The 22,933-nt window shown below is 29.7% G+C and overlaps 1 protein-coding gene across 1 annotated transcript in view; it reads left to right on the top strand.

Annotated features, from left to right (window-relative positions):
• LOC142317628 (centrosomal protein of 104 kDa) overlaps positions 1-14,471 on the top strand; it is a 72,903-nt gene extending 58,432 nt beyond the window's left edge. Inside the window, exons 14-17 of the mRNA XM_075354185.1 lie at positions 3,494-3,639; positions 6,324-6,425; positions 10,395-10,526; positions 14,449-14,471. Of these exons, the coding sequence (XP_075210300.1) occupies positions 3,494-3,639; positions 6,324-6,425; positions 10,395-10,526; positions 14,449-14,471 (403 nt within the window). The remainder of the gene's footprint in view (positions 1-3,493; positions 3,640-6,323; positions 6,426-10,394; positions 10,527-14,448) is intronic.
• Positions 14,472-22,933: the final 8,462 nt, after the last annotated feature.

Raw genomic sequence — 22,933 nt, 5'->3', positions numbered from 1 at the left:
AAAATGAAATCTTAGCAATAAGATAATATCAATCCAGGATTTTCGGTTTATTGCTGAGTTGCTCTACAGTTTGAGCCATGCAGGAAACAATCATCTCTAATTATTCATTTTCAATTTTTTAGTTTAACTTTTTTATTGATCATCACCTAATAATTCTCTTGAAAACAAAAAAATTGGTCACTAGCTGAAACAAAAAAAAAAAAATTAGCTAAATATACTTCTAAACTTTTTATAATAGCTGATTGTATAATATTTCATTTGAACTGATTATGAATAATTAACCCAAGTTGAATATTTTCAAATGAATTAATATTTAAAAATTCAACTTCTTGTTTGTTTTTAAAACTAATTTTTTAATTCCTACTTTAATTCTTCTTACTTAATCAATTTTGAAGACAGTTTTTCTGCAGTTAGTTTGAAAGTAAAGATTGTATAATCACACTGTAAGTAGGATTGTTTAAAATTTACAATTCTTATTACACTTTCTGTGAGTTGAGCTTATGACTTTTCTATGGAGTAAGCAATATCTCTGTGTCCTCTTTGATAAAGGAACAGTTAACATAATCATGGAACAGGGATTAGTTTATGCTTTATGGGATTAATTAGTTTGTTGCCTACACCAAATTCTGCTAGGATGTTGAAAAAGACAAAGGTCATTACAATATTTTTATTTTTTGTGTAATCAACAGATTGTTTTTAGATTAAGAATGTATTCTGTGCATAACTTGTCTCTTCTAAAACTGATTTGATATTCCAAAAAAAATATTTGTGAGTCTAGTTTTTTCTCTAACTAGTTTAGGATCAATTTGGACAGGATCTTGTGTGAACTAGTAATAGAGAAATGCCTGTGTAATTATTGATATCTTTTTTGTCACCTTTATTATTTAGTGGGTAAATTACTCTTCTGAAAAATTTTCAAATTCTTGTGATTTCCCTGCATAGTCCTTATACTGCAGTATTGTCTGCAACTTTCTACATTTCTGCCACTATTGAGTTTCCCCCCGCAAGCTTTGTTGTTTTAGAGTTCTCTGATTGCATTTTCGATCCTTCTAGGCTTGGTGTATCTTCACAGTTGATTAGATTTTCGAAGTATATGGCCACATTCTCTTTATTGTTGATTGTTACATCTCCAGTTTCTCTTTTGAAGCATAAGTTTGGTGGAATGTTTGGTTAATTTCTGTTTAAATGCTCAATAGTATTCTCTAGAATTATTCTTTTGAAATTCTGAATTTATCTGGTTTAAAAGATTGTTTGCAAATTTTAGTCTTTCTTGTTTGAGAATTTGGTAAATTTTTTTCTTTGTCTGTTGAATTTTTATTTATTTTCTGCTGTATTGTTTGCAAACTAGTTGTTCCATGTTTGTACTCTTGGGTAGAATGCTTTGTCTCATTAATAAAAAACATAACCATCATTTGTGTTTATATTTTTTAGTGTTATCTAGTATCTCATAGGCTGTTTCTATCAGATTTTTCCTTAATTCTTGCCAGTTTTGAGATTTGAAATCTTTGAACCTTTTACTTAATACCAAGAAGTTTTTGGGTACCTATTCTTAGGATCTTGGATTGGGTACTTCTGTTTTTTTCTTTGTGGGAGGAATTCATCTTAATTGTGGTCTGAGTTGATGTTGAGACCTTTCTTGACTTCAACATTAATCATTTCTGTGATGTTTAGTTTGGAAATGGCATGTGACCAATTTGGAAATTGCCAAGTTTCTCATAGGAAGTTGTCCAATTTCTTCATCTTCTTTGGGAGTTTTTTAAAATGTGTCATCATTATTTTGAAATTTTCTCTTTTACAAAGAGAGTTGAGTCTTTCTTCATACCTGTTGGTTTTGCATTTTCCAACTTCTGGTTCTCTAATTTTCTGTGCCAGTTTGGAAGTTGGTCTCCTTATAGAATCTTAATATGCTTTTCCAGAATTTAGTCCATTTCGGTTTCAAGGAGGTCCCATAATTCTTCAACTTTTTATGAATTCCTTTTATTATCTGTGTTTATTGGAAGTATATCCATTTATTAAAATGAATATTTTATTTGCAAATTTAACTGTTAACAAATAATCTGTTTGACATTGATCTAAAGTAGATCACTGAGCTAATTAGGTTTTTGTTTACTCCAAAAGCTGTGCCCAGAAATGGTAGATTTCCTTTGACTCGTATTCCTGGTTTATCTTTAATATATTCTAAAATTTTCCAATTAAAATAATTGGCAGCTAGATACTTGGTCTTCTGTAATGTTGTGACATTTTCTGGAAATTTAATGTGTTTATAACTTGCTGGAGATAACCAATTTTCAGGATTGAGTGTATGTTTAATGTTGCTATATATATATATGTTTTTTTGTTTGGATTGCACTTTGTGCGTAGGGTTTCCGGTAGGCTCTGATATCTTTAAGCATAGTGATTGGGGTTGTCCAGAACCTGACTCCACATCACTATTTCTAGTGACGTTGTATTCCTGTTTCCTGTTACCATTTGGAGTAGTCATCTGTTATTTTTTTCAAAATCACACGACTATTGAAATTGTGGGTTTGGACATTTGTCCAAATTTGAAATTGGCATTTGTCCAGATCCGTTAGAATCCGTAGATCCAGTTTTAGTCCGTAGGATTATAAGTCTTGGAGGTTTTGTACTCATGACTTATCTTCCATCGCTGCACATGAGAATTTTTGTTGGTTTATTTACTGGTGGCCAATACTCGTCCTTTCACAGAGCAGTTTTCAGCATATGATATTTTATAGGTGGACTGCTCATCCCCCTAGAGCAATACCCCGCCACACCTCAGACACTGCTGCTGCCTATCCAACTGCTTATTCAGGTTATTCCCATATCCACAGCTGACCATCATACTAATAATGGTCCCTTCCCAATCTGCAATAATGGAAAATGCCCTGTTATCCACAGCTAAGCTCCCAATCTTTAAGGCAAGGAGATTAAGGTTTTATTGCTTTAACCTTAAAATAAAATTTACTGAAGTAACTTCAAAACTGTTTTACACTTTTAAGATAATACTTCATGGATATCAAAATTAAAATGCTTATTTTTTTGTTAAGTACTGTAACCATAATAGTTGCTGACGACCAGATATGAATCATATTACTCCTCAAAATTTCATAGTTGTTTCAAGAATATCAACATTCCATATAAAGGCTATTACAGAAAATATGGAGTGAATTGGTTTCTAGTTCCTTCTTCACTGAGCCTATAAAAATACTGTTTCACAATCCATTTTAAGTCAACTGCAATTAAGATAATATTTAGATCTACTAATACACTTTCACATTCTTTACTGCATTGATCAGCTGTATTATTAACATCAACATTTTCAAAGAAAGCAAAGTTCTGTATACCTCAGGTGTTGTATGTATGTTAGAGGCATAATAAAGACTAGTGCAGTTACTTTCTTTTACTAATACCTTGTACACTTGCTTTATGTGCATTTCCTCTACTTAATAGTAGAGTGTATTAGAACAAGAATTCATATTTTTATTTTTTTCAGGCAGTGCATATTCTGTTTAACAACTTCAGAGTCTTTTACTGAAGAGGGCCTAAATATACACTACTGGAAAGAATGTCCAATGTTAATGAGATGCCATCATTGTCAAGAAGTTGTTGAAATAGCAACACTGAATCAACATCTTACAGGTAAATATAAGCTTACATATAAAAAGTAATCTAAAGGACATGGTGTAACTGAAACTAATTTTTGGTTGAATTTGTTCAACTTTTTTAAAGAGTAGTTTACTTGATTTTAAAAATTAATTAATAAAATAAACTTCAGTCATTTTGTTTTTAATTTTACTTGTAGGAAATATGTTGCTTGCTCTTATAGAATGTATTTTAATTAATGACACAATACATTAAAAGTACAAAAAAAAATGACTACATTCTGACTACTACAAGCACAACACATTTTTGTTTTAAGCTTTGCTGTTCACTGAATGAAGGAGTTATCTAGATAAATTTATTCCTTAAAACATGGTCTGAGTTCAATAAATATTTTGTTAAAAGCATAATTCAGACTGGCTCAGTGGTTACTGAATTTTAAGTCAAAATCGATACATTCAAACACACAGACATTTTTATTAATAAATATGATTATTTTTTTATTCATAATTATAACTCATTATTTATATTTTTGAAATACTTTTGTAAGGAAGATATAAAAAACAAAAGAAAACATAGCTTCTATGAAAAAAATAAATCTATTAGTATTAAATATAGATTTAGTAAAAAGAAAGAAATTCTTAAATATATACCTACACAAAATATAGAACTTCTACGAGTGAAGTAAAAATTTAAAACAACTGGAAAGAGTTTTAAAACATAATGATTACTACACGAAGAATTAGAATAATATATATCTGTTATGATGTAATTCTAATTTCTGCTAAAATAATATCACTGAATCTTAATATTTTTCTATGGTCTTAATGGTATTGGTCAGCAATGATTAATTACAAATTTTTAATTTTTTAACAACAAACTGAACTATATTATTTAATTATTCTTATGCTCTAGGTCTAATACATTGCTTGAAAAATTCTCTTGTAGTACTTTTATTCCTTTGTATAAAAATTAGGAAGTTAGAGGAACAAGATAGATCACCACCTCACTCCTTTCTCTACAGTAATTTGCCCATTGATTTTCATACCGGATGATGCTCATTTTATTATATCTCAATCTTAAACATTCATAGAATCTTTTTAAACATTCTATTCCATTCTATATTGTCAAATTCTTTTCAAGATTTATAATACAAACATACAAGTCATAAAGTTTTTTAAAATTACTTCTCTTGTTTCTATGCTTTTTTAAACCAAATTGGCCTTTCAGTTTTGCATACCAATGCGTTAAAACCTACTCACTTCTACTTTTCCCAGACAGCATAGTAATTAAGATGGTGTACAATAAATTTCTATCGTTTTATTCTTGTTTTAAAGTCTTATGTACTCTATTATTTTCTTTAGTTTCTTAAATTTCAACATTTGCCTACATACATTTCAAATTAAGTTCATAAGGAATGAATTGATAAGACTAACAAATTCATAAGTCTTGGATTCATTTTACATTCCTTAATTTAGTTTAAAATTACTGTAGTTCTCAAATATTTTAACTAAGTCATCATATTTAATAAAAGAGAAAGAATGAAAAATGTACATTTCCTTGAAAAAATAAAGCTACATTTTTCTACTGCTTTCAGCTGCACATTCTCAAAGTTTCTTTCAGAGACCTAACTCTTTGGCTCTTCTGCCCTTGTTGCCATTCTAATATCATCTTCATTCAAAATCATAATTTTTGATAATTTTCAATAAAGAATATTATTTAAAGTACAGAGATATTATTTAATTTTATTTAAAGTCAGAACTTACTATGACAGAACATAGGACTTAGACAGAATAACTTATAGCAGTATAACTGCTATAGGTATCATATCCTGATAATACTGATACCTAAGTCTAGAACTTCTTATTTGCCAAAGCTTTTTTCCACCCAACCCCCATGTTCGTTACTGTTTCATATTCTGCTGCCCAGAATCTTCTCAATTATTGAAGCTCATCCTGGAACTGATTATGTGTATTATATAGTGTTTAGGTTAAAAGATAGTACATAAGAGAAAGGTTAAAAGAATTAAACAAAATTTTGCAATCAGTTTGGTGATCTCAGCAACAAAGATAAAATCTAGAAACTAAGCAATAGATGATTAGTAACCAAAAAAAAAGCTTTCTCTAAATTAAGTACTTTTCTATTTTTAAATCGGTGCATTATTGTTATGATCACCGATATTTCTTATTATGATTCTCAGATGGTATTTTGAGGTTATTAAAAAAAGCTATTTTTTAGAATAGTACAAAAAACCTATGGGAAAATATGAAATTTCCACATTAAAAACGGGTATTACTTGACAATTGGAGCACTGATGTTGCAATAATGCAATATCATTGTTATTGAACAAAAATTATGATTAACTGCAATCATCAAATTCCGTAGAGGGTATGTCTTCAGTATTATTTACTATTAATTTTATGTAGCTTATTTCATTGTGTAAAAAAATTGTTAAATGATTATTATTTTATTATTGGGATGATTTTAATAATTCGTACCCTGAATAGTACATTCATGAAGAATACGTTTTGGGAAGAAAGGTGTCAATAGGCAATTTTCCCAACTCCAATTATAAACCATAAAATTCTGTTTATGATGTAGGGACATCATGAATGGTACAACAAAATAACCTCAGGGTAATTTTAAAAAAATTTTACAAAAAATTGAGTATATTTTTTTTGTTTTTTGAGAAGCTACTTTATTCATTTATTTATCTGTTGTAGTTGACTGTGATAGAAGAAAATATTATATAAAATGTGATAATTGTGGAGAAGCTGTATTGAGAGATCAAGTTGAAGAGCACAAGGGTTCGACATACTGTTCAGGTACCTTAAATTATTCTGTTCAGACCTGATTTACAATAGACACACTGCAATTATAGGTATAGTATGTAGCAAGCATCAAGTTTTTGAGGAACTCTTTTTTAGCTTTTTTGGTAAATAGTCCAGAGGTTATTATTATCAATAGTTATAATATTGATTATCATCAAAATTCATATTAAAATAAATATATATATATTAAAAAAAACGAATTATAAAATATAAATAAATAGATTACATTTACAATAAGTTTAAAATAGAAAATATACAAAAAAAAATTAAAGTGTAATGTAAAACAGGTATGATGTTAAAATACAAACTAAAATGTAAAAATAAAGTGTTAAAATTAAGTACAAATGTGAATGAGAGTTATAGAGTAGTCATGAATAAAAAAAGTCTAAAAATACAAAAAAAAATTGTGAAAAAGAAGTTCATATAAGGAGAACCTGAAGAAAATACCATCTCTACACATTTGCTCTGCAGCTTAGGTTGTCAAGGCTGTGCACACTTAGTTACTTCTTTAAATCGGAGAATGAAGTAGCCAAGCCATATTTTTTGTTCAGTTGCATTGAGATCATTGCATGTCGGCTATTATTTTTACAATTAATTTGTCCAACAGTTCTATAATTGATAATTAGGTTTTTTAATGAAATAATTGAAGGTTTTACTGAGCAAGTGAGTTGGGACATTTAATAAACAAGAGACAGAATGTACATGATGAGGAGCATAATGGCCCAGTCATCCTTACTTAATAAAGATTTGGTGCACAATGTTAAAAAGAAGGTTCACTGCAATTAGACAAGCCAAATTAATTCATTATGGTACTAATGAAATTGATTCAGGTGCATTCTTGCACAAAAATCAATGTAGTAGTGTCAAACTGTGAAAATGCTATTCAGCATGATATAGAACAAAAGGTATTTGTTTACCTGCAGAATTCCAGCAATGTTGTAACATGAAAACACATAATCAAAAGCCACGTGTAACAGTAACTCCTCGATACAATTTGTAACAATTCAGCTCTCAATTTTGTTGAAACCCTATAGTTCAAACTTAGCTCTGATGAATTTCCATTTAAAAGTAACAAAATAATTGTTTTTTCAGTTATCTACTATTTAAAATTTCCAAATTTAACTTTTTTCTGAATGACTTCATAAATATACTCATGTACTTTTAATGCCGTAATATGGGGCTATCAATAAAAGGCACCCATAATTTTATAAAAAATATATTGGGTGATAATCAACTTAGTCTTTTTTATCAATTTTTTTTCTTTTTTTATGAATTAATTCACCACAGAAGCTTACAGAGAAGGTTGTACATGGGAAAATGGAATAGATTTATTTAATTATTTTATTGAAATACTGAGAAAACTTGAGAATTTTATTTTGGTTACTTCAGTAACCTTGAACATACTGTGTGTGCATTAGCACCATCCCACTGCTTGCGATCTCAGTCAATGTAATACTGACAGTGTAACAGGAAGCACAATATGTATTAAAATCAATTTATAATATCGACATATTCTTGTACAAAATGCTCTAATGAACAAAAAATCATTTCTGTGTGTTAATTAATTTAAAGATACATGAAGTGAGAACATTAAGAATTTCTTGGGCAATTTATTAAAAAAAAAGTAGTGCGTATATAGCCTGAATAAATCTATTACTCATTGCAACTTAGTTTTAGATGCCTAAAAAAACTATAAAAAAGCGCTTCCTAAATATTTAAAATTGCAGACCAAAAAAAATTCAGCTCAAACATCAAATCAACTCAGGGAACAGCTTGCTGAGAAAAGTTGAATTTTCTTAAAAGTATTGGTAAGGATGCAGTTTCATTAAAAGTTGTTTTACTGAAAATGCAGATTTTCATATAAACAAATGTTCTAACCATCACATCTCGAGAAATGGAAATCTCAATAATTAAATATAATTCTTCAATTGATCGCAAGTCTCCCAAAATCAAACAGTGTGGAAAATCCAAGTTGATGTGATGGATCCATTTATGTACATTGAAGACAGTGCACTTCCTATCTAATTAAAGTCACAATGGTCAAACGTATTCAACAAGTTATACAAGATTATTGGATTGAGAAAAAGTCATGTTTCCTTGCCAGCAAGAAGCCCTGGTATGACTACATTAGATTATTTTTTCTGACGCTTCATTACAAACATATCTTATGTAGAAAAGATTTGTAATCTACAACACATAGGAGAAGAATGATCATTACTGCTGTAGCACCTGGATTGCCTGAAATGATCAATTGCATCTGGATGAGATAGATTACTGTTTAGATTTTTACCAAGTGACAAGGGGTGCTTATACTGAAACATACTAAAGTATACAGTAAACTTGGCATTTTTTGGTATATTTTAATTTGTAATTTTAATATATTAGATTTAATCATGTGTTTCAGTTGTAAATATGTTTATGAATTCAAGACTTAGTACTAAAGTCAAGACCCAACAATTTTTAATAATATACAATGTACAAGACATATTCATAAAGTAAGAACCATTCGCTTATTTAAATATTAGTGGGTCTGAACATAGTTTCATGCATGCAGGGCCATCTATCAGCTATTTACGAAGCCACTGAAGTTGTTTTGATTCTATAGTCATTTAACTGCTGGTGAATGCAAATTGCAATGTTCGTGACAATCGTTTCTCCCACCAGTTGTGAAGAGCACGCTGTGATTCGATTTTTGAATGCAAAAGGATCTTCAGCTGCTGAAATTTATCAGGAGTTGTGGCTAGAGAATGAATCTACAGTAATGAGTGAAGGAAAGGTTAGATAGTGGTGTTGAGATTTTAAAAATGGCCGCACAAATGTGCATGATGAAGAGTGGAGTGAGAGGCCCAGTATTCAGACCAACGAAATCATTTAACAAGTGAACCGAAAACTGCAATGTGATTGGCGATTGACGAATAGTGGTCTGGCTGATGAATTTCTGAATGTTGTACGCACCTCTATCTACACAATTGTCACAGAAAAGCTCGAATATCACAAATTGTGTGCAAGGTGGATACTGAAAATGCTTACCCACCAACACAAAGAGCAGAGAATGTACAGTGGGGATTTGTTTTCCCATACTGTTAAGGGCCACGAGACATGGATATCCTACAGAATCAAAACAACAGCAAATGCAGTGGCACCATTCAAGTTCCCCAAAACCAAAAAAGTTTAAGCAATCTCCATACTTGAGTCGAAAATGTTGGCTACTGTTTTTTGGAATGAAAAGGGCATCATTTTGGTTGATTTCACAGAAAGTTAATCAACAATTACAGCTGACATGTATTGCAAAACGCTCTCCAAACTGAGATGTGTGATCCAAAATCGACGACGCAGGAAACTATTATCTGGTGTAATCCTCCTTCAAGACAACGCATGTCCTCACACTGCTGCCTTAACCAAGAAGAAGATTCAAGATTTTTGTTGGGAACTTTTTGACCACCCTCCATATAGTCCTGACCTTACACCTAGAAACAACGTCCTCTTCTTGAATTTGAAAAAAATGTCTTGGTGGACAACGGTTTGAAAACGATGAGGAACGCAAGGCTGCCATTGTCAACTGGTTCAACTCCCAGGTGGTGAACTTCTATGCAGAGGGGTTAAAGAAACTGGTGCATGTTACAAAAAGTCCTTAGAACTGAATGATGATTATGTAGAAAAGTGAAGTAGATATGTAGTAAACTAAAATTGTAAGTAAAAACCTTTTCTCATGAGTTAATTCTTTTTAATGATCAAATAGCTCTTACTTAATAAATATGCCTTGTAAATTATAAGGTAAAAAAACAAATGAAGGTGATGTGTGTTATTGTTATTTTACATACAACAATAATATAATTAATATTAAATATAACTTAATGTAAAGATTAAAATCATTATCATCTTAATACATGAAGCAATGATACAACAAAATGCTATTATATAAGAGGTGTTAATTTATGAGTAAATTAATATTTTCCTTTTCAGTTGGTATAAAATGCCCATTATGTTTTATGGAATTGACTGGTGATGATTCTTGTTGGAGGGAGCATCTTGCTATTTTTGGCCCTAATCTTTGCATAAACCATCCTCGAAGAGGTTATGTAAAACAAATTAACAGTGAGTATTCATTTAAATTGGTACTAAATGTTCATTAAGATAGTATAAAAATCATGACAGAATTTTTTTTTCTGCAAAGAAATAATTTAACTTATAAGAATCAGTAAAATATAAGTTTACTCTATTAATTTAGCATGAAACTAAATCCTGGTGTTCCCCAATCTAAATCTTATAGTTCAAACTTTTATGAAACTAAAAAGCAAGTAAAAATCATTTACTGGTAACTTATGAAAGAGGCATAGAAGAGATGGGAAATATGTTAGTAGGGGAGAAAAAATAAAATTTATCCAATATGTAAATAACCAAGCAATCTACAGGGAAGAAAAAAGTATTACTAAGGGTGATGAATAAAATAATGGAAACTTTATTTCATTATTCCAAAAAAATTTTTTGGATAATTAGAACTACAAAATTCTGTATGTTAGCTTTGGAGTCTAGCTGTAACAAGTAAACAAAACATTGTTCTTTTGGTAAAACAAATTTAATATTCAATAAGTTATTTATAAACTACTTTTTTAAACTTTCACTACAGTTATAAATTTATAATCATGACTGAAGTTATTAATTATTATCATATAGTGTTTCAGGATGTTTCTCTCACACTTCATAGCAAAATTTCTCTGACAAAAACAATGAAAAACATTTATTCAATAAAGCCAATATTTATGGGTCTTTTAACACTTTGTTTTCAATCAGCTGCTTATTTTATGGCCTCAAAGATAAAGCGATGGTGGACTAATGTAACATGGTTTAAAAGGGAAAATCAGTGATTTTAGAAACAATTTTATCTAAAACAATTGTAAGAAGTGATCTCAATGTTGGGTTATTGTCTACTTTTTGAAAAAATCCTTTGAAAATTTGTAAGTATAGTGGGAGAAATTTTTTTTGCCCTTTTTCTTAGAATATAACCTAACTTGCATCAAAATAAAAAACTGTTAAATAAAAGATAAAAGGTTATAATAGCAGAAGACTTCTTATAACCTTTAAGAGCTATTATAACTTTTTTTGTATTTTCAATAAAAATAATGCAGAAAGATTGTGCTGAAAATTTTTGTGCAAAAGTGAGTTAATGATATTTATTAAAATGCTTCAGAAAACAAATATTATTCTTTAATTACATTACATTAGTTATTCAAACAATAAATAAATCTTTCACTTTGACTGGTATATAAAATTATATTAACTAGATCATATGAGAAACTGCCCTAGCATTATATATTTTTATTTTATAAGAATAAATGACATTTATTTTTACAGAAAAATGTAAATTCAAGTTATGACTTTTAATTTATTAAATACAGGTATACATGATTCATACTTATGGGTCCCAAACAATGATGACAACAACACTTTTTTGTATCCTGAAAACTCTTCCAAGTAGCTTTAATGCACTTTCAGCTCAGTAAAGTACAGATGAGGTACATCCTCATTCTTAAATCATTAGGTTCATCCTCATTCCTAATATTCTTGCGTAGTCTTTTGCTTTTGGTAACAGATGTGATATACTGTATAAGTAAGTATATTGTCGTTGTAATTTCCATTTACAGTCTCTGAATTTTGGATACATATAAATACCTTCGTATATTTTCATCAAATGAAATCAAGAGTATCAAATTAGGTGATCTAGCTGGCAGTGTTTGTGGTCCTCCTTGAACAATTCATCAAATTTTAGATAATCATTGAAATGATGAAAACAATGAGCTAGTACTTAACTTGGAAATATAGATGTGTTCATGTCATTAATGAAAAATCTTCTAAAAGTCGTGGAAGTTTATTTTAAAGGAAGATAACTCCTATGTAATTCACCTGTGGAAGACTTAAGGAGTAAAAGAAATATTGTCTGTAAAAATGTACTGAACATTCATTAAGAAATTACACTAAAAATTCATTTCAATAGTTACATCACTGTTGTTTTTTTTGTTTATACCATTACGTAGATGTTGCTTTATCAGTAAAGAATGTTTGTGAGGGTCATTCATTTATTTTTATTAGTTATTGAAAATAATTTACTAATTAAAATGATGTTTTTTAAAGTATGGATTTGTCGATATGTACATGGCAATTTCTTTTCTTAATGTTTGATGTTTATTCAAACATGTTTGTGTTCTACTTACAGTCTTTCCTATAACAAAAAAAAATGTTCTTTATCATAATTTTTCTTATTTCTTAATTCCTAAATTTACTACAAATGATTCTTTTTCCCATACTTATTCATTAATATATATTAATACTCATATTTTAAGAATCTGTCACTTGAGAAATTATTATCAAGATTTTTCAATAACTTCTCAATAATTTCCATGACAATAACTACAAATAAAATGTATGCCTGTGTATATATTCCTCATCTGTAAAACAATACGGGGTTGTCCTGTCATAGTTACTTATTATTTTCAACAGTTTTGAAAAAAAATATCACAATTAATTGTTGTAAAATCACTAGTTTACATTTGTTAAATAATTTTATATTCACATTCATGTAACACTAAACAGAATGTTAATTTGTCAATAAAAGCCAGTTCAATATATATTTGTGCTTGAAAACATCTTTTTTAAGAGCCACAGTGTACTTGATCTTCTGGCAGCTAGTTGTGATTTTCCTCTCTCTCTCTCTCTCTCTTTCTCTCTCTATATATATATATATATATATATATATACGGACACAGAATTATTTGTTACATTCATTTTTTGCATATATGTTACACTGAAGTATATGCAGAAAAGTAAATCTCATAGAATGTACTGATTGAACTGAATGGAAGTAGTAAGCAGCTAGTCAGAGGTTTTATATGTAATGCCCAAGTATGTTGAAAACTGAAGACATAAAATACCAAGAATGTTCTAGAATAATCATGAGTACTTAATTAGCTGGAAGATCTGTAGTAGATAATATTAACTAAGCAAAATGAACCTGGAAGTAAAACGTGTTGAAGGTGCACCATACATATGGTGTAAGGTTGCCTGTATATGGCATAACATATAATGTGCTTTGTCTGCTATATTTTGTTACAATTAATGTGATTATTAATAATATATATATGATAATAAAAACATAAAATTCTAAGAGTTATTACTTTTAAAATAATGCTATAACAGGCATTGATATTGCATATTTCTTATAAAACAATGGTTAACCTAAGTAAAGGTGCTACCTTTATATGCGTCTTTGTATGCCATAGCAGAGAATTTGATACACATAATTGTGTTAACGCTATTAGTATATTGAATTAAAATTTTTTTTTGTTTTTTCGCTCATTGTGAAAGGAATATAGAATATTAATACTGTGTAACAGAGCCTCAGAAGAAAGATAATATATTACTTAACGAATATTATTATCAAGCGGTATTGCAAAACATCATACCATTAACTAATTTGCATAAAATTTTCAGCAAAATCTTTTGTATTATTTTTTAATAAAATACAACTTTTACATCTTTTTTTTATTTTTTTGTATGAATATTTACTTTGCACAATTTATAGTTTACAGTCTCTTATTTTAATATATTTATTTCTTTTTTCACCAAACTTTTGAAAAAATCAAAATTTTCTCCAAATTCTACAAATGTTAATGAATTTTCTCAAAAAGTGCGTTGTGCATTGTTAATATTGTGACATTAGAAATTACTTTAAAATTTTACTCAAATTTAAGACATATGGTTTTACATATGGGACATAAATTGTTTCAAATAAGTGCAGTGTAAAAGTAATTTTACCATTGAGGCCAGGAAATTAAAAAGGGACTTTTTTATTGACCATAACCAAAAAATAAATTGTTTCTGAACCTACATTTATAATAATTTGATTTTTTTATGTTAATTAATATGACATCCAGTAAGAATATTTATAAGGTAAAAATATTTACACTGTTTATTAAAATGTTGTATTTTTGTAGTATACATAAATAATGTATATCTTTTACAGGGGTACAGTCACCAGAGTTATAAGTCAACAATGAATTCTCTACTGGCTTCATTATTTAGAATAATAGTTGAATTCCATGAATAGTAAGTCAATTGAATTCCATGATTAGTAAACTACTAATGAAAGCTGTAAAGAATATCTTATGTATGTTCATAATTAAATTATTAGATTATAGTTAGTTTTATTTTTCTTAATGAAAAGGTGATCAAAAGATTACAATTTATAGGTAATCTATCATCAATAACATGATCTCAAAGATCACTAAAACCATTATTAGTTAATGTAAAATGTTAATGATGAAATCTAATCATTTAATAACCTGGTGATATTTCACAATATATTAATATTTTGCCTCAATTCTATTCTAGATGAAATCTAACAGATTATTATAGAAAAATGTATTTGATAAACCAAGTTATTGTATACAGGGAATAATCAATCTGTAATGATAAATTGAACAATACTAATGTTAATAATGATTATAACTTAAGTAATATTTAATATTAAAAAAAGATAAAGAGTTGAGAAATGGTCAGAATTTTGGCTTCAGAATCAATTGGTCTAAGGTTCATTACTAGAAATGAACTTAGCATAGGTCATTTAGATAAATTAAAATTAGCTAACATTAAAAAATAATTATGTTAGATAAAAATAAATCCCCTATAAAAATTTGTGTTTTTGTGCTAGGGGGAGGGATGAAAGAGCAAAATGGGTTTTTTGTAATTATCTTGAAAATATTCTTTTTTTGAGAAAAATTAAACACATATTTTTTAAGAGTTATAAAATTATCTTCAATTTCTTTTTTTAATTGTACAATAAAAATTGAACAAGATGGAGATTTTACAGTGTACGTATTCTTTTAATTCATAGCAAATCAGGTATCTTTTATCTTTAATTTTGAAGCAAAGTGCCAAGCAATGAATTTTTTAACTATGTCCTAGGTTATTAAATGTTTAATAGTAAATTATTTTTAGATTTTCTGATAGTAAATATATATCAGATTAAGAATTTGACTGTTGATAAATGAGCTGTCAATGTTTGTCAATTTAATAGAAAAATATAATTTTTTTAAATACTAAGGTTACTGTATTTCAAGATTATCATAATTTTTCTAGTTTTTTTTGTAAATTTTAACAGATACATATAAATGTAATAAGAAAAGAATTTTTAAAGAATAAGCTTTTTTGGAATATATCATAGAGCAAATGAGAAGGAGTATTTTCTCCATTACAAAGTGCTTTTTTATGTTTTTAGGAATCATAGGAAGTAAAAACTTGACTTCAAGATGTTTGAGTAAAAAAAAAATGTTCGTTCTCTTATTACCTAATGAAGTAAAAAATTATAGTAAAAAAATCAAAGCAACATATTTAGAAAGGTTTAAGGCTGCAAAACTGTAATAGTTATTTTAAACACTCACCATTTGAAAGTGTAATTATTAAAATTTAAAATGATTCAGCAATTTTTAACAATAATTTTGACAACTTTGACAGAAAAAAATGTTATTTTGCTATAAAAAATAACTGTATATTGAATGCTTTCCTATTTTTTGAAATATAATAAAAATTTTATTAGAAATAATTAAAAAAAATTGAAAAAATATACGTGACATTTTTCTTATGAAGCTATAATTTTCAAAACATTTACAAAACATTCTATTTTTTCTATCCCCTTGAATGAAAATAAATAAATGTAAGTTTCAGTGAATTAACAATGTTTTTTTATAAGCATATATTTACCAGTATCAGAATTTTTAAATTGCAATAATTTTTTAAGCCTAACCAGTTTTTATTTTATCAATGCATCCTTTCATCTTCTTTTGGTGAAATAGAAAATATATCAAAATGAAGGATAAATCATAATGTAACTAGATCAAAAAATTTACAAATTAGAATTCTAAGAAAATTGAAAACATTAAATTTAAAACATAAACATTAAGTTCAAAATTTACCAGTGTTTAAAACCTCTAAGGTTTTAAACACTGGTAAGGTTTAAACTTAAGTTTACTAGGACTTCATCTATGCCATTCATTGTTTCTTCTAAATCCTTTTTACTCTCAGCTAGAATTACTATATCATCAGCAAATCTTAGCATCTTTATCTTTTCACCTTGTACTGTTACTCCGAATCTAAATTGTTCTTTAACATCATTAACTGCTAGTTCCATGTAAAGATTAAAAAGTAACGGAGATAGATATCCTTGTCAGATTCCCTTTCTTATTACGGCTTCTTTCTTATGTTCTTCAATTATTACTGTTGCTATTTGGTTCCTGTACATGTTAGCAATTGTTCTTCTATCTCTGTATTTGAACCCTAATTTTTTTAAAATGCTGAACATTTTATTCCAGTCTACGTTCGAATGCCTTTTCTAGGTCTATAAACCCCAAGTATGTTGGTTTGTTTTTCTTTAATCTTCCTTCTACTATTAATCTGAGGCCTAAAATTGCTTTCCTTGTCCCTATACTTTTCCTGAAATCAAATTGGTCTTCTCCTAACACTTCTTCCACTCTCCTCTCAATTCTTCTGTATAGAATTCTAGTTAAGATTTTTGATGCATGACTAGTTAAACTAATTGTTCTGTATTCTTCACATTTATCTGCCCCTGCTTTCTTTGGTATCATAACTATAACACTTTTTTTAAAGTCTGATGGAAATTCCCCATTTTCATAAATATTACACACCAGTTTGTATAATCTATCAATCGCTTCCTCACCTGCACTTCGCAGTAATTCTACAGGTATTCCGTCTATTCCAGGAGCCTTTCTGCCATTTAAATCTTTTAATGCTCTCTTAAATTCAGATCTCAGTATTGTTTCTCCCATTTCATCCTCCTCAACTTCCTCTTCTTCCTCTATAACACCATTTTCTAATTCATTTCCTCCGTATAACTCTTCAATATATTCCACCCATCTATCGACTTTACCTTTCATATTACATATTGGTGTACCATCTTTGTTTAACACATTATTAGATTTTAATTTATGTACCCCAAAATTTTCCTTAACTTTCCTGTATGCTCCGTCTATTTTACCAATGTTCATTTCTCTTTCCACTTCTGAACACTTTTCTTTAATCCACTCTTCTTTCGCTAGTTTGCACTTCCTGTTTATAGCATTTCTTAATTGTCTGTAGTTCCTTTTACTTTCTTCATCACTAGCATTCTTATATTTTCTACGTTCATCCATGAGCTGCAATATATCGTCTGAAACCCAAGGTTTTCTACCAGTTCTCTTTATTCCGCCTAAGTTTGCTTCTGCTGATTTAAGAAATTCCTTTTTAACATTCTCCCATTCTTCTTCTACATTTTCTACCTTATCTTTTTTACTCAGACCTCTTGCGATGTCCTCCTCCAAAATCTTCTTTACCTCCTCTTCCTCAAGCTTCTCTAAATTCCACCGATTCATCTGACACCTTTTCTTCAGGTTTTTAAACCCCAATCTACATTTCATTATCACCAAATTATGGTCGTTATCAATGTCTGCTCCAGGGTAAGTTTTGCAGTCAACGAGTTGATTTCTAAATCTTTGTTTAACCATGATATAATCTATCTGATACCTTGCAGTATCGCCTGGCTTTTTGCAAGTGTATATTCTTCTATTATGATTTTATACTCCGTGCAAAACTCTATAAGTCGGTCCCCTCTTTCATTCCTTTTGCCCAGCCCCCATATTCACCCACTATATTTCCTTCCTTGCCTTTTCCAATGCTTCCATTCCAATCTCCAACTATTATTAAATTTTCATCTCCTTATACGTGTTTAATTGCTTCATCAATCTCTTCGTATACACACTCTACCTCATCATCATCATGGGCGCTTGTAGGCACATAGACGTTAACAATCGTTGTCGGTTTAGGTTTTGATTTTATCCTTATTACAATGATTCTATTGCTATGCATTTTGAAATACTCTACTCTCTTCCCTATCTTCTTGTTCATTATGAAACCTAATCCTGCCTGCCCATTATTTGAAGCTGAGTTAATTATTCTAAAATCACCTGACCAAAAGTAGCCTTCCTCTTCCCACCGAACCTCACTAATTCCTACTACATCCACATTTATCCTACCCATTTCCCTTTTTAAATTTTCTAGCCTACCAACCTTTTCTAAACTTCTAACATTCCACGCTCCAACTCGTAGAATGTTATTTTTTAATTTTCTGATGACCACTTTCTTAGTAGTCCCCACCTGGAGATCCGAACGGGGGACTAGTTTACCTCCGGAATATTTTACCAAGGAAGGCGCCTCCATCATTGCTATATGAAAATGCAGAGAGCCATATTTTCTTGGAAAAAAAGCAGCTGTAGTTTTCCATTGCTTTCAGCTGCGCAGTACTCAGAGGACTGAGTGATGTTGATATGGCCGTTTAAGTCGTCCTGACTCACGCCCCTAACAACTACTGAAAGAGCTGCTGCCCTCTTTCAGTATGAACTGTAGCAGTATGAACTGCAAATCAAATACTTTTTCTTTATTAGCAACTAATAAAGTGCTCACATAACTTATTTAATTATTTAAATGGGACTACTAATAAAGTCATTAGCCTAACTGAAATCAGTTAACCATATTTAGTGAGCTGTGCACCCTGCTTCTTAATTTTAGTTATCTATGATAATTGATTCATTGAATGTCGCTTTGATTGTTAGCATTTTATCTTATTTAACACCCTCCAATTTCTAGGATATTACTGCCTAAGATATTTAAAGTGTTGTAGAACCATCACATTTGTAAAGGACGCAGTTTACCAACTTGTTCAGGACTCACAAATTTTTTTTATGGACTGTGTTATATAAATAAATCCAGAAAAGAAAAGGCTGTAAAATACATAATGTATCAAATCTTAATGAATTTTTACTGATGCAATACACTGTTCTAAAGCTGGGTTCTAGCTTTCAATACAAGCAGTATTATAATTGTTACTAGGATTAGTAATGTAGAGCAACCTAAAATGAAAATATGAGCAGCAAAGATTTTAAAATCTTTTATTTGCAGGTTATCATTTTATCATGAATGTACACCAAAGGTATAACATAAATCTTTCAAATTTTTGTTCACAGAATAATATATGGGTTTGTTGATGTATACAGGATAGCTATATTTTTGTTGGTACCACTTCATCCCATCAGAGTGGTCATTAATACAGTAACTTTTAATTAAACTCGTCAGGGTTTTATTTCCTACATGAATCTTGGATTTTTTCATAAATCATGCAGTATATACTGTATCTATAGATCATCCGCTTGAAGATTTGTATGATATATCCAATTAAACAATAAAAGGGATGGAGAGGGGGTGATAGTGAGAGGGGGGAGAGAGAGAGAGCTTACTGAACACATGTGTTAGTGTCTATACATGGCACACAGTAGGCATAGTAGGGGAATCAGTTAGCATGTGACGCTCATTTTTTTTCAGTTGACTTCCCATCTCAAAGCCTGCGTTAAGAAGCTTCGCTTCAACTAGAGAGGTATTCTTGATTAAGTGTTTAAGATAATGGTGAGTTCCTTTCTCAATTCAAGAAACGCATATTACCAACTATTGATTAATATATTTGATATATAAAAAAGTAACCAAAAAATCAATATACCTTCAACTAATGATAAGCTAGTAATAGTCTACGAGGCCTGCAGCTAAAGTTAATTCCATCCAATCATTCTAAAAGAAGATAAACATTCTGGATGTCCAACTGCAACAAATAAATAACTAGATATTAATCAAAATTTAGTAGAAAAAAGTTAAAGTGAATTTATATTATAGTTCCTAATGGTAAATAATTCCATATGAAACATTTTTTAAGATCACCTAAAAACAGTTTCTTTCTTATTTGAATAAACTCAAATTTAATAAATTTAAATGTTATCTAATATATATTATAAAAATAATTCTGAAATATGATCCCTCCAGTATGCATAAGTATATTATTATTTGTCTTTTAAAAATTATGTTTTATTGTATTTATTAATTTAGAAAGTTAAATTAAATTTCATTGTACAAAAAAATGTATCATTGTTAATTGTAATGCACAACTCTAATGAAATATTAAATATTTAACCAATCTAAAAATTTTAATGTTATTGTTAACAAAATTAAAAACTGGTGGGGAAGGAATAACTACACCAGATTTTTAAACATACATAATTTAATATTAAGAAATAAAGTCTATGGAAAACCAAATTACTCCTCACTTTCCATAGAAGATAACCCTGACATTTTTTATCTCATTATGCAGCCTTCTTGTTTGAATACATTGTTTATTTCACACTAACCATGTATCTTTCCTAATCCTTTCTTCCTTGAAATGTTCTGCAATTTTGGCTAAATGCCCTTTAGATTAGTTTTAAGAATGTGGGGAGCACATTGCTGTAGAGCTACTGCATTTTTGGTATTAGTATAGTTTAATGGGGGTTTCTCTACTGAACAATTGTCTTAGAAGTTTCATTTTTATTAGATGACTATAAAAAGCTCAATTTGTGGTTTAAGTGTGAATTAGGTAAGCATATGCCGCTTAATCTCGCTGCTTAATGTAAGAGTTACTCCAAATCTAGCTTATGATTGCCTGTTGGAAATTAATCAGTTGAATTATTTCATTACATGTACTATAATTCTGGTTCATGCATTATGATTCAGTGCTGATAAAAGAATTGTTGATGGTCTCAGAACCTACCTCTGTTGCTTGCACAAATTATAAGATCTGTGGTGTAATATTGTAATATATATTTTTAATTAGTAAGACATAGCACCACTAATATTCATCTAAGATTATGGTTACAAGTTATTGGTGATATATCCAGCTCAAAATGAAAAGTGGGGCAGCATTCTGAATTTAACTTCTTTCATATGGGAAGGGTAGTCCACAAGGAGGTAGTGCTATGCAATAATACACAATAACAAAGGAAGAATAAAATATTTATTTAAAACAAAATTAATTTTGTAACAATATTTTGCAAGAATTAGATGCAAATTGTCTAACTACAGCTTCAAATAATTGCTCCTTGTTAGCAAAAATCCATTGTTGATGAATGCTTAACATAGCTAACCCATTTAACCTGTTTTCACCAACGATGCTTGTTAGCCATGTTTTAATTTGACAAAGGGAACTAAATGAACGCCCGGCACAGTACTTATTGTGCAGGATTGTGAAAGCAGTATCAGTAGACAATTTCTAATAGTTGGAAATAACAATTTGTTGTTTTGTAAAACCTCAATTATATCTGGTGCTTCCTGTACTTCATTTCACATTTTGAGCCACAACTCCCATTCTCCTTTAATGCCTTCTAAATAGCAGAAAATTGCACAAGATTAAGTATTTTCACTCCATTCATCCAATGAAACTCTTTTAATGTTATTCTGATGGAAATTTATCAATGAAAATAAAATGCAGAAAATCCTACTTGTAAAGAACTCATAGCACGCCAAGAATAGTTTGAATGTACAGCTTGGCCTTGACTATGTCAGGTGTCTGAAATTGAAGTGTATAACGGAATACTTAGCAATTAATGCTGCTCACAGAAAATTATAATCTGCATGCATTTGATAAGAATTTTTTCTTGTTGCTGCATTTCCCTCTTCAGCTAACATCTCCAATACATTAACAGAATCAATAAAATGATCCTTAAAAACATCCTTTTTTTTACTTTTGTTTCAAGATCGCCTGCACACCTCCTTTCCCAGATATGGTCGAACATTCATTGAAGCCTAACCCCACACACTTATCAGGGTTCAGGTTTAAGCTTGTCACAAAATCTTCAATGGCTTTGGCAGTACTCATAGCATCAAGTCCATCAAGCTTCTACAAAGCCTAAAAATTCTTTGCTTTTGTTGGCCATTTCATTAAAGAAACATAATCGAATAGACAGCTGTTCTTTGCCAGAAATATCTGCGATTTTTTCAGCCAAAATGATATAAATACAAGTTTTTTAACCCTTGTGACAATGTTCCCTGATTCTAGTGTCACATAGATCAATAATTTAATTTTGGATGACAGGTGATCAGTACGATGCATTTTTTGGTCTGTGCTCAAAATGGCCTTTTACTAGTGAATCACCTGCTTTGATGTGTAAATTGCATTACTCAGGAAGTACACTTTCACCCAGATTTTTGCTTGTGAGAGGTAAATCATGTGTGCCGAAAAAAGTGACACAGGAAACAATTAAGGACAGTACTTTTTTTTTTTAATTCATAAAGACTGGTGGAGTTGATGTCTACTGGAAATGCCCTCCATGAACAATTTTGCAGATCCCATTGCTGGGACTGCTTTGCAATAATAATGCACAACCTTGTACTTAGTGTAAGATCTGATGGAAAAAAAAGAACTCCAATCACCTATCATGGTTCTGGCTGATGGCAGAAACAACAAACAATATTTACAGAAAGCACCTTTGAGTCACATTGAGCAGGCTAGCCATGGTGAATATGCAACCAGCTACTGGTGATTGAATCTTGAGGCGTTTGGCATCTGTTGCAAAATTATAGTTCTTCAAAGATACCCATAGATTTTC

Source organism: Lycorma delicatula, chromosome 1, assembly GCF_047948215.1.
Source record: "Lycorma delicatula isolate Av1 chromosome 1, ASM4794821v1, whole genome shotgun sequence".
In the NCBI taxonomy this organism is placed as follows: domain Eukaryota; kingdom Metazoa; phylum Arthropoda; class Insecta; order Hemiptera; family Fulgoridae; genus Lycorma; species Lycorma delicatula.
The sequence above is the reverse complement of the archived record's forward strand: the minus strand, read 5'-3'. Positions and strand labels throughout refer to the sequence as shown.